The sequence below is a fragment of the Lontra canadensis genome, unplaced genomic scaffold (genome assembly GCF_010015895.1).
Source record: "Lontra canadensis isolate GAN:19392208 unplaced genomic scaffold, GSC_riverotter_1.0 scaffold17, whole genome shotgun sequence".
NCBI classification, from domain to species: Eukaryota; Metazoa; Chordata; class Mammalia; order Carnivora; family Mustelidae; genus Lontra; species Lontra canadensis.
Genome location: NW_022631011.1, coordinates 24,003,739 through 24,028,456, shown reverse-complemented (window position 1 = coordinate 24,028,456; position 24,718 = coordinate 24,003,739). Strand labels below are relative to the sequence as shown.

The window sequence follows — 24,718 nt, the reverse complement described above, 5'->3', positions numbered from 1 at the left end:
AAGTAAATGTCTCCAATACATGGCTTTTCTGGGGTCATGAAAACATTTTTTAATTGGCAGGCTCGATTACATTTTTTTGGTGAAGTGAGGAAGTAAACAGAATGCCACATGCCATTTCAGATTCACGTAGCACTAAAGTCTCTGGATCCTGGAAACTTTATTCCCTGCCCCCCAACACCCTGGGGTTGGAGCCTTCTGAGGGATTGGGCTTGTTCCAGAATGAATGGATCTCTGCCCCTTCTGCTATCCCAGGACTTAGAAAGCAGAGGGAGGGGAATGAGTGCACAGAACCGAAAGTGAGATCTGGGTGTGAATCCTGGTTCCGCCAACTACTAATATGTCACCTCGGGGGAGTTATTCTGAACTTCAGTCTCCTGATCTGTAAAATGGCGTGGTAGTAACTACTCATTAGGTTGTCGTGAAGTTTAAAACAGAATTCAGAATAATAGCCAACATTTCTTTAATTCCTATCATATGCTGTGTGGTGTAAGGTGTCTTACATGTAGTAACTCATTTAATCTTCTCAACAGCCCCGTGGGCTGGGCATCATGCCGGCCATGTTCTAGCCCCTGGGGATACAGTGGTGAGTGGCAACTGACAGAGATCTCTGCCCATGTGAAACCTCCATTCTTTTTGAGGAAAGACAGAAGAGAAGTAAAATAAATAATGTGATAAATGGTGCTTAGTGCTATGGAGAGAAATGCAACAGGGGTGGGAAGTGGGGGAGAGTAGTGTTGCCATTTTCAAAAGAATGATCAGGGAGAGCCTCTCTGATAAGACAGTATTTGAGTAAATGCTTTTTCAGAAAATGGTGGGGTGGGGGAAGGTGAGGGAAGCTATGAGGATAACCAGGAGAAAGAGAGTCTTAGACAGAGGAAAAGGCAGGTGTGAAGGTCCTCTAGCAGCGTGTCTGGTATATCCAGGGTGTGGCGAGGAGACCAGTGTGGCTGGAGCTGAAGGAGCAGAGGGGAGAGCAGATGAGGTCAGAGAGTTCAGGGTAGGGCAGACTGTATGGGGCTTCATGGGCCTCAGCTCCGTGTCTCGGTGAGAAGAGAAGCTACCAGAAGAGCTTGAGCAGACGAGGGGCATGATCAAGATGAAGCCAGATGTGTAGAAAGCACACTTCTGATTCATTCACTACAGCTGCTGCCCCTGCTGTTGGTTCCCACAAGGACATTTGCCAACTTTTTGAGACTGTTTAACTAGGACATTTCTTAACAGGACATCTGGGCCTCCACTGTCAACATCGTACTTGTTGATTTTAACAACAGATGAACTTTGCCCAGCTTCCCCTGTATCTGCGTCCAGCCTCCTCCCTTCTGGATGATTCCATCCTTTGCTGCCTCTCCGCATTGGATTGTCTTGAGGATGCTACTAAAGTTGCTGCATAGACGCCTGTGGTCTACACTTGTGATTCGTGATGTGTGTTCCATTTGCATTAGTTATTGGCGCAGGGACTCGCAGATAAATATTGCCTTGGCCAGGCCACCAGGGGAACCAATGGAAAGCAAGGATGAAGAAGGAGATGTTTGTCAATGGACTTGCTCCCTCTGTGACCAAGAACTCACTAGCCCCTGTAAATTCCTTTGGGAGAGGATTATGGTATCCTGATATTCCTGTGAGTGGCAAGGCATCACAGATTCTGAGCTTTTAGAGCCCAGAGATCTCCTGAAGTAAAGTCCAAATATATGTGTGGGTGTATTTTTCTGGGGAGAGGTCATGACTTTCATGTTGCTTCTTCCTAGAATGGCTTCATCACAACTGCAAGCCATATCTGCAACCTTGGATATGCTAGTGCGTTAACCTATATGCAACCAGGTGACAATATACACATTTCGAAGAAGGGGCCTAGCTTCCTAATATTAAGAATCTGTAATATCTCTATTTAACAAACGTTACTTGTAGGGTTTCTAAGACAGAAAGAGAAGTCGTAGTCTCTTAGAAGGCACAGAATGTATTTTTGGGGCATCAGGTGTGCTATCACACGGGGTCTGTTTTGCCTCCTTTTGCTCAGTGACTAAACTGCTAGGAATTCCCCGGCTGTATTAGATCACTTATTCTCATATGCTCCTCATTGCCTTTGAAACACCTCCAATTTTAGCAATGCTTTACAGACATGCTCATGAGCCAAATAGTTTAAAACAACAACCTAGGCCTTAAGTATTTGGAAGAACCCTCCCCCCACCATCCCCTCTGGTCCTTCGTGGAAGAGGGCTCACACACAAGATGAGGTCCCAGCTGCAGAGGGGAACAAAGAGAACAACTTAACAGGGAAGCCTAGTGACTTTGCAACAGTCAGTGCTAGAAAGAGATGTTTCTGAAGTCATGCTGGCACCTGCAGACACATTTGGGTTCCGGACGCAGGGTGTGCATGTGCAGACATACCTGAAGGTGGGATTCAGTGCTTCCTAGGGACACATTAGTCCACGGGGCCCAGCTCAGAGAAGCCCTCCAGGGGTTCCTAGCCAGGACTTAGAGAAGTCAACAAAAGGATTTGTTGAGAATGACTGATCCCACGCCCTGGAATGCAAAGCCCACACAGTTTATGGTACGTAATTATATACAATAAACTATAAAGGACATACAGTGGGTTTTGATATCAGGTTCCAGTTCCTCCTCACTAAAGGAACTGGTAAAAAACCCTTCATCATTGCGGCTAAGGAAATAGTTCTGGTCCTGTCTGAATCTGCTTCCATATGTCCCCACTGCCCCTTCCCCCACTGTTTAGTGTCAACTGACCGAAGCAACGTCTGCCTCTCACGTCAGGGTCAGAAGCGTCCGCAGCCCCCACCCCCACCCCCGTTTATCGCTGTGGTGGGGAAGAAGTAGGGCCATGATCAAATACGATAGAAACATGATCAAATGCAATAAGCTCATATTTGATAAGTAGAGAAGATCCGCCATACAAATTATGAAACAGAAGTCTGTGTATTTTGTTCTTTGGTTGCATAGAAATTTCACATTTTTTATCAAGGTGGAGATTATAAGAGGAGAACTATGACAAGGACACTTGCTACGGGTTCAGTCTGTGTTTCTGTCTCCCAGCACGGACAACATTTCAGTTTTTGTCCTGGCCACAGGGAAGCCCTAGCCTCTGTTCCTCTCTAACCTGACTATATTGTTAGAGGATAAACTGGGGCATATTAAGAATTTTGAGGGCTGGGGCGCCTGGCTGGCTCAGGGGGTTGAGCCTCTGCCTTCGGCTCAGGTCGTGATCTTAGGGTCCTGGGATCGAGTCCCGCGTTGCGCTCTCTGCTCAGCGGGGAGCCTCCTTCCTCCTCTCTCTCTGCCTGCCTCTCTGCCTACTTGTAATCTCTCTCTGTGTGTCAAATAAATAAATAAAATCTTAAAAAAAGTTTTTTGAGGGCTGAAGCAGACATCTATTCAAACCAGCACAGCAACAAACCAGAAGTAGTTAGAAACGCTCCACCAAGAGGAGCCAGGGGAGAGACTTCTGTGGAGAAGGTGCCCAGCAGCAAGGAAAGAACATCAATTGATTAGCTAATGCTGAGGCTAGTTATTGCCTGTTGTGTGGCTGGCTGTCCTTGGATGTCGATTCTGTAACCTAGAGGCATTTACAGTCTTAGGTTTTGGTTTGCTCCTGTGGGCCACCGGGACGAGTGAGCCACCTCAGTCTGACGGCCTCCTTGTCCAATTACTTTAACGATACCAGTCTCTCAGAGGCATTCAGTATCTTTTGCTACTGAGCTGTCCTCTGTGTTTCCTGGACAGATGGGGGGAGGTTTAACCTGTTTGCTAAAAGATCAGACCAAAACCTGGATCTCCTCTGTGTGAGCAATCAGTACATTTCCATGTCCCCTTGGCAGAAAGGGGCTTGAGGTACACCCTTGCCTCACACAGTGTCGGGTGCACCCTCCAGAATGATGCAGCTGGGAAACTGTTTTATACCCACTCCTGCACAAATTCAAGGGTTTGACGGAGCTGCTCCCAGCAGGGGCACAGGGACTCAGAACCATGGTGCTTGACTTACTAGAAATGGGATAGTGCAGGAAAAATAAGCCAAGTCGGTTTGGTCTCTTCATTTTCATTGTTTCATGAGGGAAGGAGGAGGGAGAGGCATTGAGGTTGAGGCAGAACTCTGAGTTGCATCTACCAAGAGAGAATACCTTCATTGTCTCAACAGCACCCCAAGTGGGCAGCGTCTGGCGTCTGTGCTGAGCCACCATGTTTGGGTCCCAGGTTGGGGGGCACCTGAGGCCAACGTGGCCATGGGTCAGTGGGGTGGGGCAGGAGGGAGTTGCGTGGAAGCCAAGGTCTCGCCCTGCTCTGAGGACAGGTATGCTGCTAGATCTCAAACCTCGGTATTGGCCATTTGGGAGAAAGTCCCCAGGCTGTAACAGCAGGAGTGAGACTGGTGTTCCTTTCTTTACCTAACAGACTTGCTTCGTTGTAATGTTACACTACTTGTTTCATGCACTAGTTTGTTTTCCCTTTACTCTCGAGAACCCACTGTTCATTATCAACAGAAATTATCTCTGTCATCTTTGTGTCCCAGGGCGTGAGGCACAGACCTTCCCCCTCAGAGTCTCCCAAGTGACTGGATCACAGAGCACTCAGTGGTAGCAGCCTTCCTTATAGTGTCCTTTCCAAGGCCTGTTGTGGCTTATTTTCCTTTCCCTGTTGCCACAGCTCTCCCCTTTCTTATGTTATTTCTAGATAATCACAAATCTTTGCTCTCCTTAAAAAGAAAAGAAAAAGAAAAAAAATGGGGGGGCGATGGTTATTTCTTTCCCCTGCTCTGAGAGCCTTTCCATCCTCCCTGAGGCCTGTACAGCTAAAGCCTTTGAAAGAAAGAGCCCTCCCTGAGCCCCTGACTCTCCTGGCCCCACTTGAGTGAACATTTCTCATAGGTGGTTTGTGCCCACTCATGATGTCCGTCTGGGCAGTGAGCAAGTGCGGAAACTGTCGGATCTTCCCACCAAGCTCAAAGCCGAGAAGATTTACTTCTATGTCATAGTCCCACAGATACAATTGAGTAAATCTACAATCATGTAATCATTGGGGGCTCTGTATACCCTAGTAAATTAGTGCTTCTAATTTTATAAGCACTGTCATAACCACAGTTGTAAGTGGGATTTTTCCTTTTACTGGAGTATATGTTCCTGTGCTTTACTAGGTATTGTTTATTAGGTGTTGTCTCCCCTAAGTGCTGTATAAAGTGATGGATTGTTTCAGGGCAACTGGTGGACTGTATTTACAGGTGGTCGGTTGTCTTTACTAGCTTTGCTGCCATAGCACAACTACTTTCTGGCAGGAAGGAACATTGTATAGTAGCTGGGGTTATTAAGTCCAGACTTGATTTGATTCCTCATTTAGGAATGGATGCTTTGTCAATGACCGAATCCTTCTTTTTTAGTGCCTCTTGAGGGCCATGCATGTTGTGAAAGGAATGAAACAGCACTGTCTTGATTGCAAGATCACACTGCCCGCCTGTCAGCAATAGGATGAGAGCATTTCCAACACTTCCAAGACTTCCTGGGGAAGTTTTGCTGCCCCAGGAAAGAAGAGCCGTGCTTAGACCCTGCTCTAGAAGGGGTGTGTGTCCTTGGTCTGCTGAGCTGCGTCCATGCCTGGCATCCCATTGTGAAGTAGCCAATCCAGACAAACAGTTCTTGGGGCGCCTGGGTGGCTCAGTCGGTTAAGCATCTGCCTTTGGCTCAGGTCGTGATCTGGAGTCCTGGGATGGAGCCTGCTCAGTGGGGAGCCTGCTTCTCCCTTTCCCTTTGCCGCTTCCCCCTGCTTATGCATATGCACATGTGCTCTCGCTCTCTCAAATAAACAAAATCTTAAAAAAAAAAAAAAAAAAGACAAATACTTCTTAACTGGAAGGAACCACAAGATATTTTAAAAAATAATAAGCAATGAACTCACACAGCTTAGGAGGAATTAATGCAAACGAATATATGCTTCAAATTAGAAATGAAATACATGAATGACTCCTGAGTGGGTGGTTCTGATACAGGTTTCAAATTCCATATTTACTGGGGTAAAGAAGAAAACCCTGAGCTAGGTGTGGGCTGGGCAGTATTGTTAAGAGCTTGTCCTAAGCCTTTTCTTTCCACCTGTTTCCCCAGTTTACAGATTAAATTAGAAGCTGTTTGGCCATTTAGCAATAAGATGCATTTCTTTGAGCATGAAATAGAATTAAGTGATTTTATCAACTAAGAAGTTCGTATTGGTGAAATTGTGTATTTTATCGTCTGCATCTCTGATCTCCACTGAATAATAGACCAGAGCTAATGTGGCCTGGACCAAATTGTGCATTTTTCTGCTACAAGAGGTCAAGTTCAAAAGGTATTTTGCCTCCACTGTTGGTAACTCCGCTGGTGTATTTCTGATGTTTTCCCGTTTCTGTCTCCAGGTCTGGTTGCTGCTGTCAGAAATTTGTACATTTCATGAATGTACCAAGATCTTATACTCCTTTGGACTCTTGAATTTTTTCTTTCTGGCAGCTGGGATTTTAATCCCTGCATGAATGTAGGAGGCAAAGAGAATATCTTCCAGACTGAAGCTTCTCATTTGAAATCCCTTCCTCCATGGTGATTCCTTCCTCTGAATCTGCGTGTGTTCTCCACCACTGCCTGTCCTTAGGCTGATTCATCTGTGCTCATAACTTTGCCATACTAACTTCATGCAGGTAACAGATCAGGCTAGTCCTCTGTACATCATCCCCCAAGCAAGAGGGAAATTCACTTCCAGGGTGATTGGTCAGAGTAAAGTCAAACCTATATCCGTGATATGACATTAACAGACACGTGGGACCTGAGCCCCGGATGTTGTCAGTTTCACCAGGAATCTAAGATGATCACACCCCACCGAGATCATGAATTTGAAGTATATTAAGTGTCCCTGGAACTTTTGAATTCCAAAACATCTAATGTGCACAAATATCACTATTAAGAATGCCCATACGATCTCTGTAACCCTGAGGGAGAGAAAAGGAAAGACAAAGGTCCAGCATAGCCTTCACCCTGTCCAGTGACCCTGAAATTCTCTAGTGATTACGCCATATGGACGGAGCTGTTTGATTTGTTTAAATGTGGTGGGTCAGTTGCAACGGGTTGAGAGGTGGGCCTCCAGGAGTCAAAAGCCCTGATTTTTGTAGTATTTGCTGATTTCTTTGGTGTAAATACTCCTGGTGTGACCAGTTCCAAGCTGCCAATGGAAAGTCACTGAACGTGGAGTTGCGAAGAGATACAAACACTTGGTTCTTACCAGTCAGCATCAGTTGGTCCCAGCACATCCCTGAGGAATCTGGGAAATTGTGAATTTGAGTCGTGACTTAGAAATCCATTTTTTAAACATCTCTTACTGTCAAGGAAATCACTTTGTTTGCGGGTGTGTCTATATAAATATGTGCATTTATCCATTTTTTATCTAGTTATTTCAGTTTTAGATAATTTTCTAAATTTAACTCTGTCCTCTATGAATTCTTTACAAAGTCATGGAAAATTTTAATAAACATACATTTTCCCATTTACTTTCTATTCAATTATAATTCGGTCACATGACTTCTTTTTGTGTATCAGGTTTCCATTTTTATATTCCTTTGGCCTCCACAACCATAGCTACCTGCCCCATGAAAACATTTCTTCCTCTCTCTGTCCTTTGTCCAGATTTAATAACAAGTATGAATAAGAAGCTGGTGAACAGGGGACTCTTCACGGAACCGGGGACCTCACTCCTCTCACTGCTGGGCCGTTGTCCCTAAAATAGACCCCTCCCATTTCCCTCATTATTTATTTGCCAGCGTTTCCTCATTTGGGTCACTTCAAGCTGATTGACCCATTTCTCATCACAGTTGAGAACTGAGGCTACATTCAGTGCAGAGCAGATAATTACTTTTAAACACCGACAGTAAAATCTGTTGCTCCGTCTTGGCTCCCTTTTCCCTTAATTTAAGTGTCCTCAACTATAGTCTTCACCTGAAGAAAGTAAAAAACACCTATTCACAAAGGAATGAGGAATGTCTGTCGGGCTGATTGATATTTTCATTTACATGGAGGCCCTTTTTTCCCCATCAAAACACTAGTTCTGTTGCTTTAAAGAGACCAGGTAGGTATGTGAGAGAGCGTAGATTAGTCTCCTCTTTCTGCCAGAACCTGCCCCACACATAATTTCCACATGTCCCAACACTGTTTCGGTGATAAACAGTGAACACACTATCATTAACTGCGACTTGCCCCCCTACCGCCAGCTCAGCAGGGTTCCCCTCATCCTGATATTAGCTCCTCAGCTGCCCCCCAAAGAACACTTTTTAAAACAACAGCATTCAAGGCAGGTGTTGAATTGTGGGTTTACATTTGTCATCTTGGCCCTGTCGGATTTAGTTTTACAAGTGCTAAGGGACAGAAAGTGTAGAAATGCTGCCCTCCTGCTTTAGATCTTGGGGTTCGCTCTGGGCTGCGCCAGGGTCTAAAGAATGCCTTGTGTTCCTGGGGCTAGTAAACCCTATTGCACTCCCCACGTCCTGAGGTGAACAGAAAACTCTTCCCTTCAGGCGGTGGGTACCTGATCGTTTGGGAGGACAGGGTTTCCCCACCCCCAAAGTCTTCATTTTGACTGTCAGGCCTCAGAGCTGAATGCTCTCCCAGGATCCCTACCCCCTGGACAACAAGACAGATGAGCATGTCCCTCATCACCTAGAAAGCTGGACCCAAAGGTGGGAGGGAAGGTCGTGAGTTCCAGGCATCCAAGAGCTGGTGGAGGAGGCACGTTGCTTCCAACGTGTGTGCGACATGGTCCCTGAGGGAGTGACAGAGCCTGTGATTCCCCCTGCTGGGATCTACGTCACTGCAGTCATGTACTCGTTAAACTGCTTGACATGTAGAGTTCTAGAGAACTCCCTGGTGTGTTTAAAGAAATGCAAAAGCAATAGTGCAGAGAAATAAAATTCCCACACCACTGCAATGCAGTGGCCATGCAGATGGCCTTTAAAACACACACACACACACACACACACGCATACACACATGTGCACACGTGCGCACACACACACACATACCTAGATTTATCTGGTGTGAATCACACAGGTACTAAAGGGTTCAGGCGCAGCTGGGCTTGGGACGAGGCTGATGTGAGGACAGGACTCATTGAGGAGGAGATGGGTGAGCGAAGGTTTCAAAATAAGTCATTTCATGGGGGAGGAAAACTGTTGTGGGGAGAAGGAGGGCAAATCTCAAGACCTGGGGAAGGACTAAGCAGACCTTTGGAGGGTGCAGTGCGAGCTCTGTGCGGGTATCCTGGGGCTCTTTCCTGCACTCTCCCAAGCTTTTGCTTCTGCTTTACTCTCTGAAGCCTCCTCTGACCACTGTATTAAAATTGCCATCCACCACCTCTCCCACATGCTCTTTGCCCATTTCTGGCTTTATTGTTCTCCAAAGTGTTTTATCACCTCCTGATACCCTACCATAGCCTCCTACTGGAGTGTAAGTTCCACAGGGACCAAGATTATTGTCTGTTTTGCTGACCGTTATACCGAGTGCTTCGTACATAGTAGGTGCTCCATATTTATTTCTTTCCTTTTTTAAAAAAAAAAATATTTATTTTTGGCAGAGGGAGCAGCAAAGGGAGAGGGAGAAGCAGACTCCCCTCCAAGCAGGGAGCCCCATGTGGGACTTAATTCCAAAACCCTGGGACCATAACTTAAGCTGAAGGCAGACACTTAACCAACTGAGCCATCCAGGCACCCCTCCATACTTATTTCTTGAATAAATGAATGGACCAAGAAAGAAGCATGGTAAAGTGGGCAGAGTTCAGGAACTAAATTAGAGTTCCAGAGGAGAATCAGGAACCGGGAAGCCTAAAGCCAGGCCTGGCTCATGTGTGAGTGGGGAAGACCGTGGAGTTCACTGGACTGTAGTTCCCTCACTGTAAGATGGATGTTGGCCGAGATGACAGCCGATTTTCTTCCTAGCGCTGAGGTTCTTTGAACCTGCAGAGTTAGAGGATGCCAGCTGCTCTGCATCTTGGAATCTGCTGTGAGCCACCTGGAACTTACTGCGGCAGTGGAGAATTACCATGGTTTTCTGAAACATGGGCTCAAGCTGGTGTTTGTAAGAGGTTTTTGCCAATGTACTCCAGGCAGAATTTTTTGTTTGAGGGGGTATAAGAGGCTAGAGATAAATTAATGTTTTTAATCGCCATTTAATCCTTCTTTCATTGCCTTCTTTCCACTGTCTTATCTCACCCAACTTCTGGAGGTAAGGACCACCACCCATAGATGAATGAGCCATTGGACACTGGCTTTTGTGGCTACTATATAATGTATTAGAAGCTCAGAAGAAACCTCAGTAGGAACAACAAACTTGTTTTGGTTTTGGACTTAAACCGCGCAAGCCCCCTGCATGTCTCATAGTTTGCCTTGAAATTATAAAACTATCTTCTCTTCCCAGCCTACCCCATTCCAAAAATTCTATCGCCATTGGGGGATTATTCTCCTAAAGGGCTAAGAGACCTTACCAGCCAACCTCCAAGACAATCCTGACCTCTAACAGAGATAATGAGCATTTATTTAGGGTGGAATTAACTTGCTGCTCAGTATGTCACCACAGAATATTCAGAAATTACAGCCTATAGAAGCCCCAGGCCTGTAATAGTTAACTTACTGGAGACTGAATTTTACTGCTCATTTCTGAGAAAGGCATCTTCTATTAATGTTTGGAAAGATGTTTCTGCACCCCTTTATTTTGACAGAATACTTCTAGAAGTCTAACCTGTCAGCTTTCTAGGGTTTATCTTGTTAGGCATCCTTAATCTTGCTTTGTTTTGCGTTCCACTTCTGGAATTCAGTAAGCTTGGAGAAGCAGCATGTGATAACCCCAAGTTCATCTTATAGCTCAGACACTTACTGGCTTGGAGAGTCAACCTCTTTCACGGGCACATTCCTAAACTCTATAAAATTAGGGCCAGCTTTCCTACTTTGCAGAATCGTTGAAGACATTGTAAGTAACCAGGAGAAGATGCCTGGCACCTCTCAGGGCCTCAGGACCAGCAGCCATCCCCAGCAGTACCTTTTGCATTCACGGCGCGATGGCAGACTCCCGCCCACTAAGCAAACGTCCGGTGGCCTTCCTCCAAATACCTGCGCAGTGTCCGTGTCCAGCTCACTTATACACCAGACTCTGATGCTCCGAGCTGGAACTGCATTTTCGTAAGTCCTTTCCGTTAAAAGACTCAGTGCCTAATCACAGAAGGACATTGTTTGGTAGTACCAGATAATGAAGCCGTCAGAGCTGCTGAAATGTATCATCAGGATTGTTGACAGTTCATGCTGTGTCCCTAGAATAAAATGAATAGGAATAGAGCCAAGAGGAAGGGGGCCAGCGAGGAGAGACAACTGTTGGAGATGTGATGCTTGAGCTCCCCGAGGAGCAAGGATTCCTTCCCTCAGAATTGAAAGCATTTGTGTACAGTTCATATAATAAAGGATTTCTTCTTATAAAAACCAAAAATAATGGTGTTCTGTTGAGACACTATATATTCTGGGAGACTCTGTATGTATGTTCTGAGTGGCTCATTGTATCTGGCTTTTGCCTATAATTCTTTTTAGTAGGCAGGGTATAAATGATAAATTGTAAACAAATACTATATACTCTTCTTTGAACATTAAATATCAAACCAGAACTGACTGACATATATAAATGTTTTAATGAAAAAAACTATACCCTTGTTGACTGTGCAAGTTATTAATATAAGCTCAGAATGAGTGCTGAAGATTTCAGACTCCTAAAACTCTCTTCCAAATAATTTTTCTGGTTTGAGGGCACTTTTATGAATACAGGGATGCTAGAGGCCTCATTTATTTTGTGCAGAAAGTTATTTCATTCCCGGGTCTTGTCCTGCTTCTGTTTTCATACTTCTCCACATCGTTTAGGAAACTTGACCTAATGAGGTGTCCACGGCTGAGATTAATATTTGGGCAACTAAATTGCTGATTAATAAAAAAAAATTGTTGCTAACTAAATCCATATTCTGTCATTTAGTAAATGGCCTTTATAATAAGGAAAAATTAATTATTTGTGGGTTAAAGTATTTTATGTATTTAACTTTTGTTCTAGTGATATTACATAACATCTAAATAACTAACCAGGTTGTTAACTCTTACTATGTTGTTGCCTTTAAGGGCATTTTAATTATAGGAATTTATTTGAATCATCAGTTTTACTGTTAGAGCCAAATCATTCTTGTGGGCTTATGGGAATAGATGCCACCAGGCAATAGATTAATAACTATAAAAAAACCACATGAAAAGGTCACTGCAAATCTCAGATCAAAACCTGTGGTTTTCTGGATTTTGCAACCCACCAGCTTTTTGAAGCTTCTCTCCAGTAACATGATCTTTACGGCAACACCACTGAGCTCTGTAGACATTTGTGATAATTCAGACAGACCAGGAGTGTCCCACACTTGCCCACCGTGCCAGGCTTCCCCTGACAGGAAAGGGGACGGATCAGCATGAGTCCATATCAAAAGACAAGCGATCCTTGGGTGATGGCCGAAAAATACGATAGCGAAGGAAGGAGACACTTCTGTTCTCCAAAAAGATTGGAAAAACAGACTGGATTGGAGCCTGGACCGCAGCACTTGGGAGGGCTTTTTATGGAGAACCACAGCAGAAAGAAATTCTCTGCTGGTGAATTCTTCTGGCCCTTTGCACTGTCATTCCTGCAGTATTTCAATTATTCTCTCCAACCAGCTAACCGCTGCCCCCTGATCGGCGGCCCCACCCGGCCCCCACTCTTCTTACTCTAAACATGTGTTATTGGAAACAGGGCAACCCGAGGAATCCAGAGTTTGAGCCCTGGGGACCGAATTGTCAGCCTATTCTGAACTTCCGTGGAATACCCAAGGAGTTAACTGGAGTGATTCTGATTTCACTGGGCCCCCAGACTTTCTTTTTCCTTTTTTTTTTTTTTTTTTTTGCATAATAAATACTTGGACACTGGAAAATACATTTAAAACATGAGCCAAGATTCAAGTTCAATGGGAGAGAGTTTGAGAGGGATAACCAATGCAGAAGCAGGGATCCTTCAGGCACGTTCCGTCTGTGGTGTGCTGAATTGCAAATGTGCTATTTGGGCCAGGATTTTTGATATGTGAATCTCCCGGTAAGGGGCAAGACTGCTCCACTTCCTGAGCGAGAATGTCTTATCTGCAGCAGCCTGCAGGTTGATTCCCTTGCCCTTCCCACCACCCCACCCAGGCCGGCCCACAGGAACAAAGCCCCCAGTCTCTGGAAAGTAATGCTGAGAAAACAAACAGTACAAAGGCGGGGAACAGGGGGATATCTCTCTCGAATGTTTTTTTGTGACCATCTAGGTTCACGGAGGAGGGGGTCCCCCAGCTTCATGAGCCAGCAGGGTCTCTTTGTAGTAGGCATCTGTATGTTTGGCCAGATGTCCTCCCAGCGGAGGGCAGAGAGGGAAAGATAAAACAGAATTCTTATTAAAAATAAGTCTCTGGGGAGAGAAGAAACAAGACACAGAACGTGTGTCAAGTGGAAAGGGAGGCCAGGCGGTGCCATCTGATATTGATTAAATGCTTGATACAGTCAGCAGCGAGAAAGGCGCATCTCGAGGAAGTGACCCTGCTCTTCAGAATATGAACCAGTGACAACTGTCCGTGAGCAATCTGCATGAAGACCACATGCCCAGGAGGTCCAGCCGCAAACCCAACAGCAGCACACATGGCAGAGTGGGAGGGAAGGACCTTCACCCTAAGAGGGCAGACGCGTGGCTTTGGATTTGCTTTGCCTCACTGACCTCACTTTCCCCATCAATAACACAATGACACTTGACCAGATGACCTCCAAGCAGCTTTCTCACCCGAGATTCTCTTATCTACCCTAACCTCCCCTGTGACCAAATCTTCTGAGGCTCTTCTAATGGAATGCAAGAAATCGCCCTAGAGAGACATAAAGAATTCACCCACCTACCGTCCTAAAATCCAAAAGGAAGGTAACGCCCCCGCCCCCCCCCCCAATCAAACACAAAAGCGTCAGCCAGTCTTTTCCAAGGGAGTTCAGTCCAACGTTGCTGTGTCTATCATCCTTCTGTGCTTACCGTTGCCACCAAAGCAAGTTTCTGGGTTCTGGACAGGGGATGTGGCATGCTTGTGGGTCTACTTATACTCCCCCCCCCCAATCCCAGTTCCAAAAATAGTTTCACTCTGACTGATGTAAGGGGTCTTTGTTTCATTTTAAGCTGCCGGATTATAGAGAGTCTAAGAGCTGATGGGTGTGTGTGTGTGTGTGGTCATTATTTAAGGAGGAGTTGTTAAAGTGTTGTTTTTTTTTTTTTCTCTTTGGCACTGTTGTGAGGATAGCAGTATCTGAGTACAGGGTAAGGCTGGATTCCAGTGGGAGTGGAAGACGAAGCTCCCACTGAGATGAAAAGGTCTCACTGAGGACCATGGTAGTGAAGTAGAAAGGAAGGGATAACCAGAGAGAGTCACCTTGGCAGAGCAGAGAGAGCATGGTGCTAAAAGTCAGTCAGACCCGAGTTTGAATCCTGCCTATGGTGTCTGTGGGATATCATTGCAGCTATCACTGCCATGCCTCCTTGAAGGGTGCTTGTGAATAAAGAGGCCATATGGAAAGCACTTGGCTCAGAATCTCTTAGAGCATAGGCAGGACCAGATTAACCTACAGAGGAGATGACTGTGATAAAAATGTCTCATGGGGAAGATTAGCAGGGCCTGGCAACTGAGTGAATTAAAGAATAGAAAAGAAAACTCGAAGGTGTCTTGGTGTGGGGGATTGGGATAATGGTGGTATTTAGGGTGGAAGTTGGAGTTCTGGTTTGGTGGGGATGATATTGCATAGGGAGGTGGTACTGAGACATCCAAAGGGCAATTAAAGGAGGACGGAAAGGAAATGGAGTAAAAGAAATGGGAAAACCGATCCAGAGAAGTTGATTTACTCTTGGTCTGTTTGAGTCAGATTTTACAACTTTACCTTCAGGGTGTTGGCTAACCAAAGGTTGATCCAGAATGACCATCTTCTCAATAAGCTTTAGCTCTTCAAAATGTGTTTCTCTAATTAGGCATCTTCTGGACCTTGGGAGAAATACAGAATCTTAGCTTCTGCCTCAGACCTACTAAATCAGAAATTTGCATTTTACAGTGCGTTTTGTAAGCACGTTGCAGTTTGAGAAGCACTGTTCTCAAGCATGGTGGCCAGACCAGCAATGTCCACATCCCCTGGGAACTTGTTAGAAATCCAAATTCTCAGGCACCTTCCCAGACCTCTTGAGGTAGAGAGGCTGTGTTCTGACAAGTCTGATGCATCCCAGAGTTTGAGAACCACTGCTCTAAGTCATGGAACAGATGGAATGACCCCCCCTCCCCTTGAGTTTGTAGCTCAGAACACCAGAGAGATTGGTTAAACCCTGAAAATTAAATTGGAGTCATTGTTCTTTGCTGTTTCTCTCATCATATTGCATTAAACACAGCTGAAGAACTCTTTTCACAGAAGAAGGGCACCATGCGTAAAATTATAAACTGAAAGGGGGGATCTTTCGCTGTGGCTTAATCCTCACGACTTACCCTTCAAAAGTTATTGAGCACAATTATAGGAGATCAGTCCTTTATGTGCTGTTGCTCCTGTGAGACGCTATTAGTAAAATGTACATAGGAAAATAAGGGATCTCCCGATATTCCTTACAATGTGATTTTCACATTAAAATGTCCACAGTCTCTGTCTTCTGTGTTTCTAATCAGTGTGACGGAAAGTTCCCTTTTTATAGGTTAGTTTCTGGAGTCGCTTGCAGAAGTGATAGTGGTTTACCACTTAGGCTAGAATGTTTTTCAAAAAATTGAATAGTGAGCAGTCAAAATTTACCTCTTCTCATCAAAAATGTCCTTTTTTTTAGTTTCCTAATTGTTATTCAAATCACTGTGATAATTTAAGTAAGGGTCAGTGTCTGTTTTCTATATACATATGATATCCAAAAATGGTTATATACTGAGCATTTTAATCATAAAATTACCTATATTTTCTGCTATAGGTTATAGAGCATTGCAGCCAGGGGCATGGTAAAACAATGTGTATGGGGGGTGGTCACAATATGTGGTGGTCGCCCATTTCCATGGTATAAATACTCCCTCCGGGACTGATTTTAGGTTTCCAACAATTTGACAACCAGCTCCCCAAATTCCTACAAATGTAACAGTTGGCTCTTGTAAGCCAGTAGGAACTAGCTCAAGCACACCGCTGAAACAGACATCAAGGGACAGTCCACAGTTTTTCTGGTTGGTTGTGTTTGAATTGCTATAGATCCAATAAGAGCTGAAACAAGTCAATTTGGGTGTTTAAAATCTTTGATCATGTAGAGATTTTTATTGAAATGCTAGTGATAATGGATATGAAATTATTCTGACACAAAGTTACATGCTATTTCCAAGTCATTATTAAATACAGCGACATTAAACTACAACATCATAATGGTGATATTTAAAGTGCTTATGTTGCGGGGCGCCTGGGTGGCTCAGTGGGTTAAAGCCATTGCTTTCGGCTCAGGTCATGATCCCAAGGTCCTGGGATCGAGCCCAGCATCAGGCTCTCTGCTCAGCAGGAGGCCTGCTTCTCTTCCTCTCTCTCTGCCTGCCTCTCTGCCTACTTGTGATCTCTGTCTGTCAAATAAATAAATAAATAAAATCTTAAAAAAAAAATAAAAATAAAGTGCTTATGTTGCTAAAATGGTATGTTTAAAATACCACTCATCCTATGGGAAGGCATATGGAAAAATGAGTCTTCATCATAGTATTCGAGGCAACATGCAGAAAGATACTTTTTGAAATGATATCTCTGGTTACTGTTATTAAAATTTGACTTCTCTTACAGGTATTCAGGAAGGAACGCAGTGTACCAAATGTAAAAATAACTGGGCACTGAAGTTTTCTATCATATTATTATACATTTTGTGTGCCTTGCTAACAATCACAGTAGCCATTTTGGGATACAAAGGTAAGTACTCTCTCCTTTTTCTTTCCAAATGGCACATTTCCCTTTATTAATTTAAACATGAAAAAAAAAAAAAACCATGTTTGCAAGTATGAAGTATGTCATTAATACAACTCAAATGTAAAAGTAAGCAACAACGTAAACTTTGTGTCTTGCGCTTTCTGTAGTTGTGGGATCTGAGTCCTTTTGACGCATTTCCACAATCCTAAAGGTCCTCTATGAGTTATAAAGCTTTTTCCTCATTGTTGTGTTTTCCTACCTGTTTCTAGCTCCACCCTCTTCCTCAATCTTTTTTCATCTTATCTCTAAGAGGTCCTGTGGAAACCCTGGAGTCAGCACACAGGAAAATTATACTGACAGAGGGTAAGCCAAACACAAGATCTCCAGAGATACGACTTACTTCACCCCAGGGACTGGGCAGCTAGTTTCCTTTTTTTCCCTCTTCAGCACATTTACCGTGACCACTGTTGTTTATATAGCTCCGTAAAAATATTGCCCTGTAGAAGTAAAACATAGAGGGAGCACCGCCACCCCAATAATAAATTATGGGATGTTAGGTATTCTTTCAGTATGTCTGGTTTAAGGTCAGTGGAAGATTTTTACTTAAATCCTTCAGACTTGCAGACAAAATGGGTTTCCTTCTTCCCCTCCCCCGCCCACCACCACACCCTTTCCAGACACCACAGGTAGAAGGTGTCATGATTCAGAATCACGGGCTGCATAAACCTTTTTATAGAAAACAGCCATGGAAGCCTTCCCATCAAAGATACATGACACAGATGTGTTGTCTGGTTTCAGCAAGAGGCAGGCATGAGGGCTGCTGATCTTCAAAACCTTCACTCAGCAGCTATCCTGGCTGCCTTCCCTCAGAACTGACAGGTTAACAGTGGAGAATTCCCACATATTCCCTTCTCTGTTTCTTGGCTCATAGACACTCCTCCCTGGGGAGAGAAGTGAATTCCCTCCAACCTATCACTCCTCTTTCCTCTCTCCAAGTGTCTAGAGGCTTCCTGAGGAAACCCCATGTATTAAAATGAGAATGGGCTTTGCAGCCAGATGGTCCAAGCTAACTCTTGATTCCTCTATTTGTAAAACAATTGTGAGAGTTTATTAAGTGTTTGCTGACATGCTGGGCATCATGCTAAGTCCTCCACATGGCTGTGTAACCTGGGTATGAATCACAACCTCTTTGAGTTTCCTATTTCTTATAATGACAGTAATACCACTTTTCAAGGAGTTTGGAATGAGCAAAGATGATGTCATTGAACCTGTCCAGTAGTTGGTTCTAGTAGATAGTGGCCATATTTCTGTTTCTTGCTTCTTCATAACGGCATTTATACAGCTGTGGCCAGTAGAATGGCAAAATGTTAAAAATACTTAGTATAGTTGAAGCTTGAAAGTCCCATCTCTGAGGCCAGATGCATGGAAAATTGTGTGCATCCTGTAGGGTGTTGACTGATGAATTTGAGCAGTGGAAATCTAGAAACTTACCATGTCATTTTATACATTTGTGATTAGTTAATCCAACCTAAGAATAACAAAGTAAGCATTAAGAAAGGTTATTAATGGGACGCCTGGGTGGCTCAGTTGGTTGGACGACTGCCTTCGGCTCAGGTCATGATCCCGGAGTCCCGGAATCGAGTCCCGCATCGGGCTCCCAGCTCCATGGGGAGTCCGCTTCTCCCTCTGACCTTCTCCTCGCTCATGTTCTCTCTCACTGCCTCTCTCTCAAATAAATAAATAAAATCTTAAAAAAAAAAAAGGTTATTAAATTGTGGCAAGGCAGGACAAGGGGTGGGGGAGGGAGTCTAGTGGGGAAAGGGAGGGTCTGTTATGTCCTGGGTGAGTCAGACTGGCTCTCCTCCTTTACCAGGTTATTTAGAACACTACTTACTTCACGTTTCCCAGAAAACCCAGATAAAGGAGAATCTTGAGATCAAATAGCCATTTAATAAGTACCTTTAGGGCTCAGTACTGTGTGATATCATGAAAGCAAACAACTACTGGAAGAAAGTTGACAAAGGTTTGAAGAGCATATTACCATATGGTATTTTATAACTTTTCTCTCTGCAGAGAAATAAGATCTAGAATCTTTGTGCCTTTAGAATTGTATAGAAGTTCCAAAGGAGAGGGGTTTTTCCCCCTTTGTTTGTTTTTAAAGTTATTCCAGATATTTCCTCCATTTTTATGACATTGGAAAGCCCATCTCAGCTCTGGCATCTTGTGCACATGCTGGTCCATTTGCTGAGAACACTTTTTTTCTGCTCTCCACCTAAAAGGACTCCTTTCCTTTCATGTCTCAGACATTTATCCCATAAGAAGCCCCGAAGGCTGAGTTAGGCCCTCCTGTTTGTTCCCAAAGCATTCCCTTATTTACACTTAGCCCCTGTCATACTCAATCATGATGGCCAGTGGGCTTGTCTGTCTCACCACCCAAACTCTAAGCTCCATGAAAACAAGAGACTCCTATCTTTAGTTTGTCATATCTCCCACTAGCACCTAGGCTCATGGTACTTATTAGGCACCAGTTAAAGTTACTGGATAAATTAATGAGAGGGAGGATGGATGGATGGATGGATGGATGGATGGATTGTAGATCAGGGCTGACTTCTGTAAAGACAATAAGTCAGTGCCCAGGGAGTGTAAACCATTCTGCATTTAAGGCATTGCTACCACTCAGAGCCCTACCAGGAAGTCTAAAATCCTAAAGATCAGCATGGCCTGCTATCTGCGGGTGTAATCCACCCAGGATGAAGCAGGGAGGTGCTGAGGGAGCAAGTACGGGTGGATGCAAGGAGATGGTCTTACTCCTTTTCCCTCCTGAAGGGGCTCCCATCCCTCAAGCATCTACTAACACATACAAAATAATAACCACATGCAGTTTGGGTTCCCAAACATAGTCTGAATGAACTAAAATGTGGGTATTTCCCAGATGTGTTTTCTCTTGTACAGCAGATCTTCTTTCTTGCTGATAAGAGTCTAGCAACCCCACAAGGGAAGAGGCAGAAAGATAAGACCTGGTTCTCCTTTCCCACGTCTCCCTTTGAAGTCTAGAAAACTCTTTCCATTTCAAAAAAGAAAGAAGAAAAAGAATATTCAAAGGAGATCTTTCTCTGAAGGAGAAGTTAGGAAGTACAATAGAAAGTGCTTTATGTATGAGAGTTGGCAAAGGCAACTCCGTACTGTTTTCCTCAGAACAGTTTTTGACTTCTCCTTTTATGTCACTTACACAACCACGAGTTAGGATATAACTGAAGTTCCTTCTGGAGAATTTGCTGCATAAGGCAGGGAACTGCTGAGTCACCCCCACAGGGCTGTACAGTGACTATGACCCCAGAGGCTCATCAGCTGCTGTACAGAAACTATGTTCTTGGATAATTCCAGCTCGGGGCATTCTCTGCCTTGGGCTCTTTTCCTTCCGTCATGGAGCTACCATGGCAGACGCCATCTCCTAAGTTCAGCGGGTCATGTTTCCTCCAGAACATTCCGGAACAGGAAAATCAGCAGGCATCCATCTCAAGAGAATTAGGATAGAGAAGGAAAAAATCTGAATCTTTCTCAAGACAAATCTCCTTTAACTCAACATTCCTAGTCATTGAATGTCTACCTTGCTGCTAAGCTCTGCTAAAGTAGCAGAGACAGCTGGTTCAATAGGCTTTCCACATGGGCATCAAGTCACACTGGGGGGCTCCTGTGAGAAGCCAGCGTAACACCCGACAGCCAGATCTTCTGTACTTTTGTAGTGAGACCCGAAATAGCATTCAAGGTGGAAATGCCTTGATTGCATTCCAGGGCAGTGCAGCTGGTGTTCCCGGAAGTCCCAGGTACCCACGCAGGGGCGTGTTTCCCCCCTCAGCACCGTCGTCTGGGACAGACACGCGTGAGCCAGGAAGGAGCTCTTCGCCCTGCCCTTGTTCCTTGTCCTCAGGGCCTGGAGCGTGAACTATGTCTCTCATGGGAGGTAACCATATTGAGGAAAAAGAAGTACTAAATACGAGGTAATGTGGAATTCTAGAGAAAGCATTCATTTTGGAATTAGATTTCCTGGCCTGCCATCTCACTTGGTCCTTTATAAACTGTATAACCCTGGGCAAGTTACTGAACATCTCTGAGTCTCAATTTCTTCATCTGTAAAACAGCAGTTTTAAGGATTAACTTTGGTGATGGTGCAGTGCACCTCTCAAAGAGTAGGCACTTGGTAAACAGAGGCTGTTATTGCTGTTATTATTGATGTGATATAAAACCCAATTGTCAGGGAAGGCTTAGCACATTGGGGTGGTGAGAGTGGAGTGGACCCTGAAGGATGGGTGGAATCATGACAAGGGAGAAAGAGGTTCATGGCCCAGGCCAAAAGGCTTTTATAGAAAAGGTATGATTGTCAGATTATCCACGAGGATTAGGCTTTTGGTACTCGAAGAGGGCCAACTCCCTGGGTATGATTTCCGAAGCAGTAATGTTCTGAAGAAAAACTGACGAGACAGTTGCTAAGGGGTGTGGGGGATGGGTGAGCCTGGTGGTGGGTATTAAGGAGGGCACCGATGGCATGGAGCACTGGGTGTCACACGCGAACAGTGAATCATGGAGCACTACATCAAAAACTAATGATGTACGGTATGGTGACTAACATAACACAATAAAAAAAAGAGAGAATAAAGGGGAGCCCATGAAAAAACAGGCTGCTAGGAATTCTTCCGTTTGATGTTCATCTTTCTCACATCAGAAGGATCTACAAACCGAGGTCTGCATCAATAGACTGGGAGTTTCTAGGGTAAGGGAGGATGGCTCTGTCACTGTTTTCCTGATTGACAACTTGTGCTGATAGGTTAAGAGTAAAAACCAACAAAAATGCTGTGTGCTGTTACAGCAAGTGTTGGTTCTGGATGCCCATCAGCCTGGTATATTTTATGCAGTAGCAAGCTGCCAACTTTGCAGCCCTGAAGTTTGCAGCTTTAGACCCAGATCCTATTTTTAAAATGCAGACACACATGCCCCAATGCATGTAACCAGATCATTAGCCCCTGTGGCCAAGGCCAATAGCTTCATCGTTGCACCAAAGAGAAATCGAACAGATTTTCATTCTGTTTTTAACAAATGTATTTATTGCCTTTACACAAACCTGAATTCTCTGTCCATGACAGTTCTGTGTTTTTAAAAACTAAAATGGAAGGAAAATTAGAGAGGGTAGAAAATGACTGCCTGTCAGCATATTTAGAAGTTTCTTCGGCTTCCGGGAAAAAATGGGCAGGACTTAAGATACTGTGTGTGGTTTGAGGACAGACTGAGCCATGTGTTTTGATTTGAGAATCAAAACTGAATCTTAACTCATCAACATTTTATGCTTTTTTTTTTTTAAAGTTTAACTTTGCAAAATTACAGATGAAACATTGTGTTCCTCAGAGTTTGGGGGGATTTACAAATATGCATGCCTGTCTAACAGTCCTAAGATACAGATTATTATAACAATACCCCTCTTGTCTATATAGTCACTTTCAAAAAAAAAAAGGAGTCATAATTCAGCTGGCTGTTGTTCTTCTTGTGGTGTGGGGGTGGGGAGGGCTGATTTGTATGTCTGTTTGCAGGACCTCTAGCTCAGCCAGTTTTTCACAGGCCTCAGTAGCCAGGGGGCAGACTCTCACCGATTTAAGTAAATAGCATAATAAACAAATATGTGTTGAACACCTACTAAGTGCCACACTAAGAGCTACAGATCAAACTGAATGCAAATTTTCCTGCCTTAAAGGATCTAATAGTAAACAAGCCAGGACCACACAGCGAAGTAAGTCCTATGGCAGAGAAAGGACTGCTTGCCAAGAGAATTTCTGAAAGATGCACCGCAGCAAAGATTTCCCATAGAAGGTGATGAGCTGAGTCTCGAAGAGCAAGTAGGGCTTAACCGGGCGATGATCCCAGGGAAGAACATTTTAGGTAGAAAGAAGAGCACTTGGAAGCGCTTGGGTGTGAAAGAGCATTTGGTGCCTTGCACCCATTTCATTATAGCCACACTCTAGAAGCTTGAGGGGGACAGCAGGACAAGCTTCCCCAGAGAAGGTGCTAGAAGCCACAGGGCTGGTTCACTTTGGGTCATACAGACCCATGGGAGCATACCTCTGCTTCCTTTAAGGAGCCAGGAGAATCTTCTCATACAATCACACACGGGTGGAACACTTGAAGAATAAAAATAAATTGGCTCCGTTACCTTACAATTAATATACAAAATATATTCATGCTTCAAAAAAAAAAAAAATGAAGTCCTTCTTTTCAGAAAGCCATTGATACCAAGACAGACTTGATCTCGAGTTGCTAGAGGTTGAATGTCGCAGGAGTCACTTCTGGAGAAACACACTCTTATGCAATATTTTAGAAACTTGTATTCACAACCATAAAGAGCTGCCGTCTGAGAACAAATAAGAGCAGAAGTTGATACTTAACACCGTGTCACTAACTCTTTCCCTTTCATGTACAATCAAGAAAATGCTTAAAAAAAAAAAAAAAGTCTTCTTCATGAATAATTGGAAATCTATGTAGGGATCTTCTTGGGAAATGACGAAGGACAGATTGGCTTGTCACTGAGAAGTAGACTTTTTCAAGGCCTCATGAAAGAGAGTGGCAAATGCGCTTGACTTTCTTTCCCTTCCTTCTACAAAGACTATTTATAGAAGTAGCTAGGTATTCTTTACTACAGACTTTTCTCAGACTTTTCTTCCAGACAAATGTATACCATCTTCCAGGAATGGTAGGGAGTGTGATGAGTGATAAAACTTTGTAAATGATCACAGTGTTATACCTCCATCTGTGAAAAACACTTTAGAAAATAATACAGATTGAGGACTTATATAATACATAAAAATTAAAGCTGAGCTCCAGACAACATCTAACACATCCAAGGCATTACAGAATCCTAAGAACAGTTAAGAACATACAATTCTCAGGGCGCCTGGGTGGCTCAGTGGGTTAAAGCCTCTGCCTTCGGCTTGGATTCATGATCACAGGGTCCTGGGATCAAGCCCCACATCGGGCTCTCTGCTCAGCGGGAAGCTGCCTCCACACCCCCCGCCCCCCCGCCCCCCCCCCCCGTATGCTTCTCTTCCTACTTGTGATCTCTGTCAAATAAATAAATCTTTAAAACACACAATTCTCAACCAAATAACCTACCACGGGGTTTTGTAACGAGTAAGTTATTTTTCTAAAAGAATCGCTTTTCCCCCATATTTGATTTCATTTATACTCTTTTTGTTTCAATCTTTTCCTTTATTCGCTAATGAAATGTTTTTTTCATCAAAACTGAAAAATAAAATGTGAGCATGTGTGTGTACTAATCCTTAATTCTTAAATCTTAGTTGTAGAAAAAATGGACAATGTTACAGGTGGCATGGAGACATCTCGCCAGACCTATGATGACAAGCTTACAGCAGTGGAAAGCGACCTGAAAAAATTAGGTAATCTGCAACAAGAATGAACCGTTAAACTGAATCCTCTAATTCCATGTTAAATGACCGTTGCTATTTAGAACCATACTGTTGTAAATTCATATTCATCCAGAAGGATGTTAAATTTTTGTGTTGTGTGTTGAGTCTTTCCTCATGATTTTATTTAAAGGCTTCTACATTTTAACCTTAAGGAGCAATTTTGGAGTTCTTCAAAAAACCACTCTGTGTGCCAATTAAAATCTGAAGATCAATCCTGATCAAAAAGGACCACACATAGATTTTAGTAAAAGCTCTTTAGAGTAAACCT

General features: G+C 43.9%; 1 protein-coding gene across 1 annotated transcript in view; it reads left to right on the top strand.

Moving 5' to 3' along the window:
• Nucleotides 1-24,718, top strand: part of COLEC12 (collectin subfamily member 12) — a 192,872-nt gene that overhangs the window by 131,163 nt on the left and 36,991 nt on the right. Inside the window, exons 3-4 of the mRNA XM_032859803.1 lie at nt 16,865-16,987; nt 24,322-24,420. Of these exons, the coding sequence (XP_032715694.1) occupies nt 16,865-16,987; nt 24,322-24,420 (222 nt within the window). The remainder of the gene's footprint in view (nt 1-16,864; nt 16,988-24,321; nt 24,421-24,718) is intronic.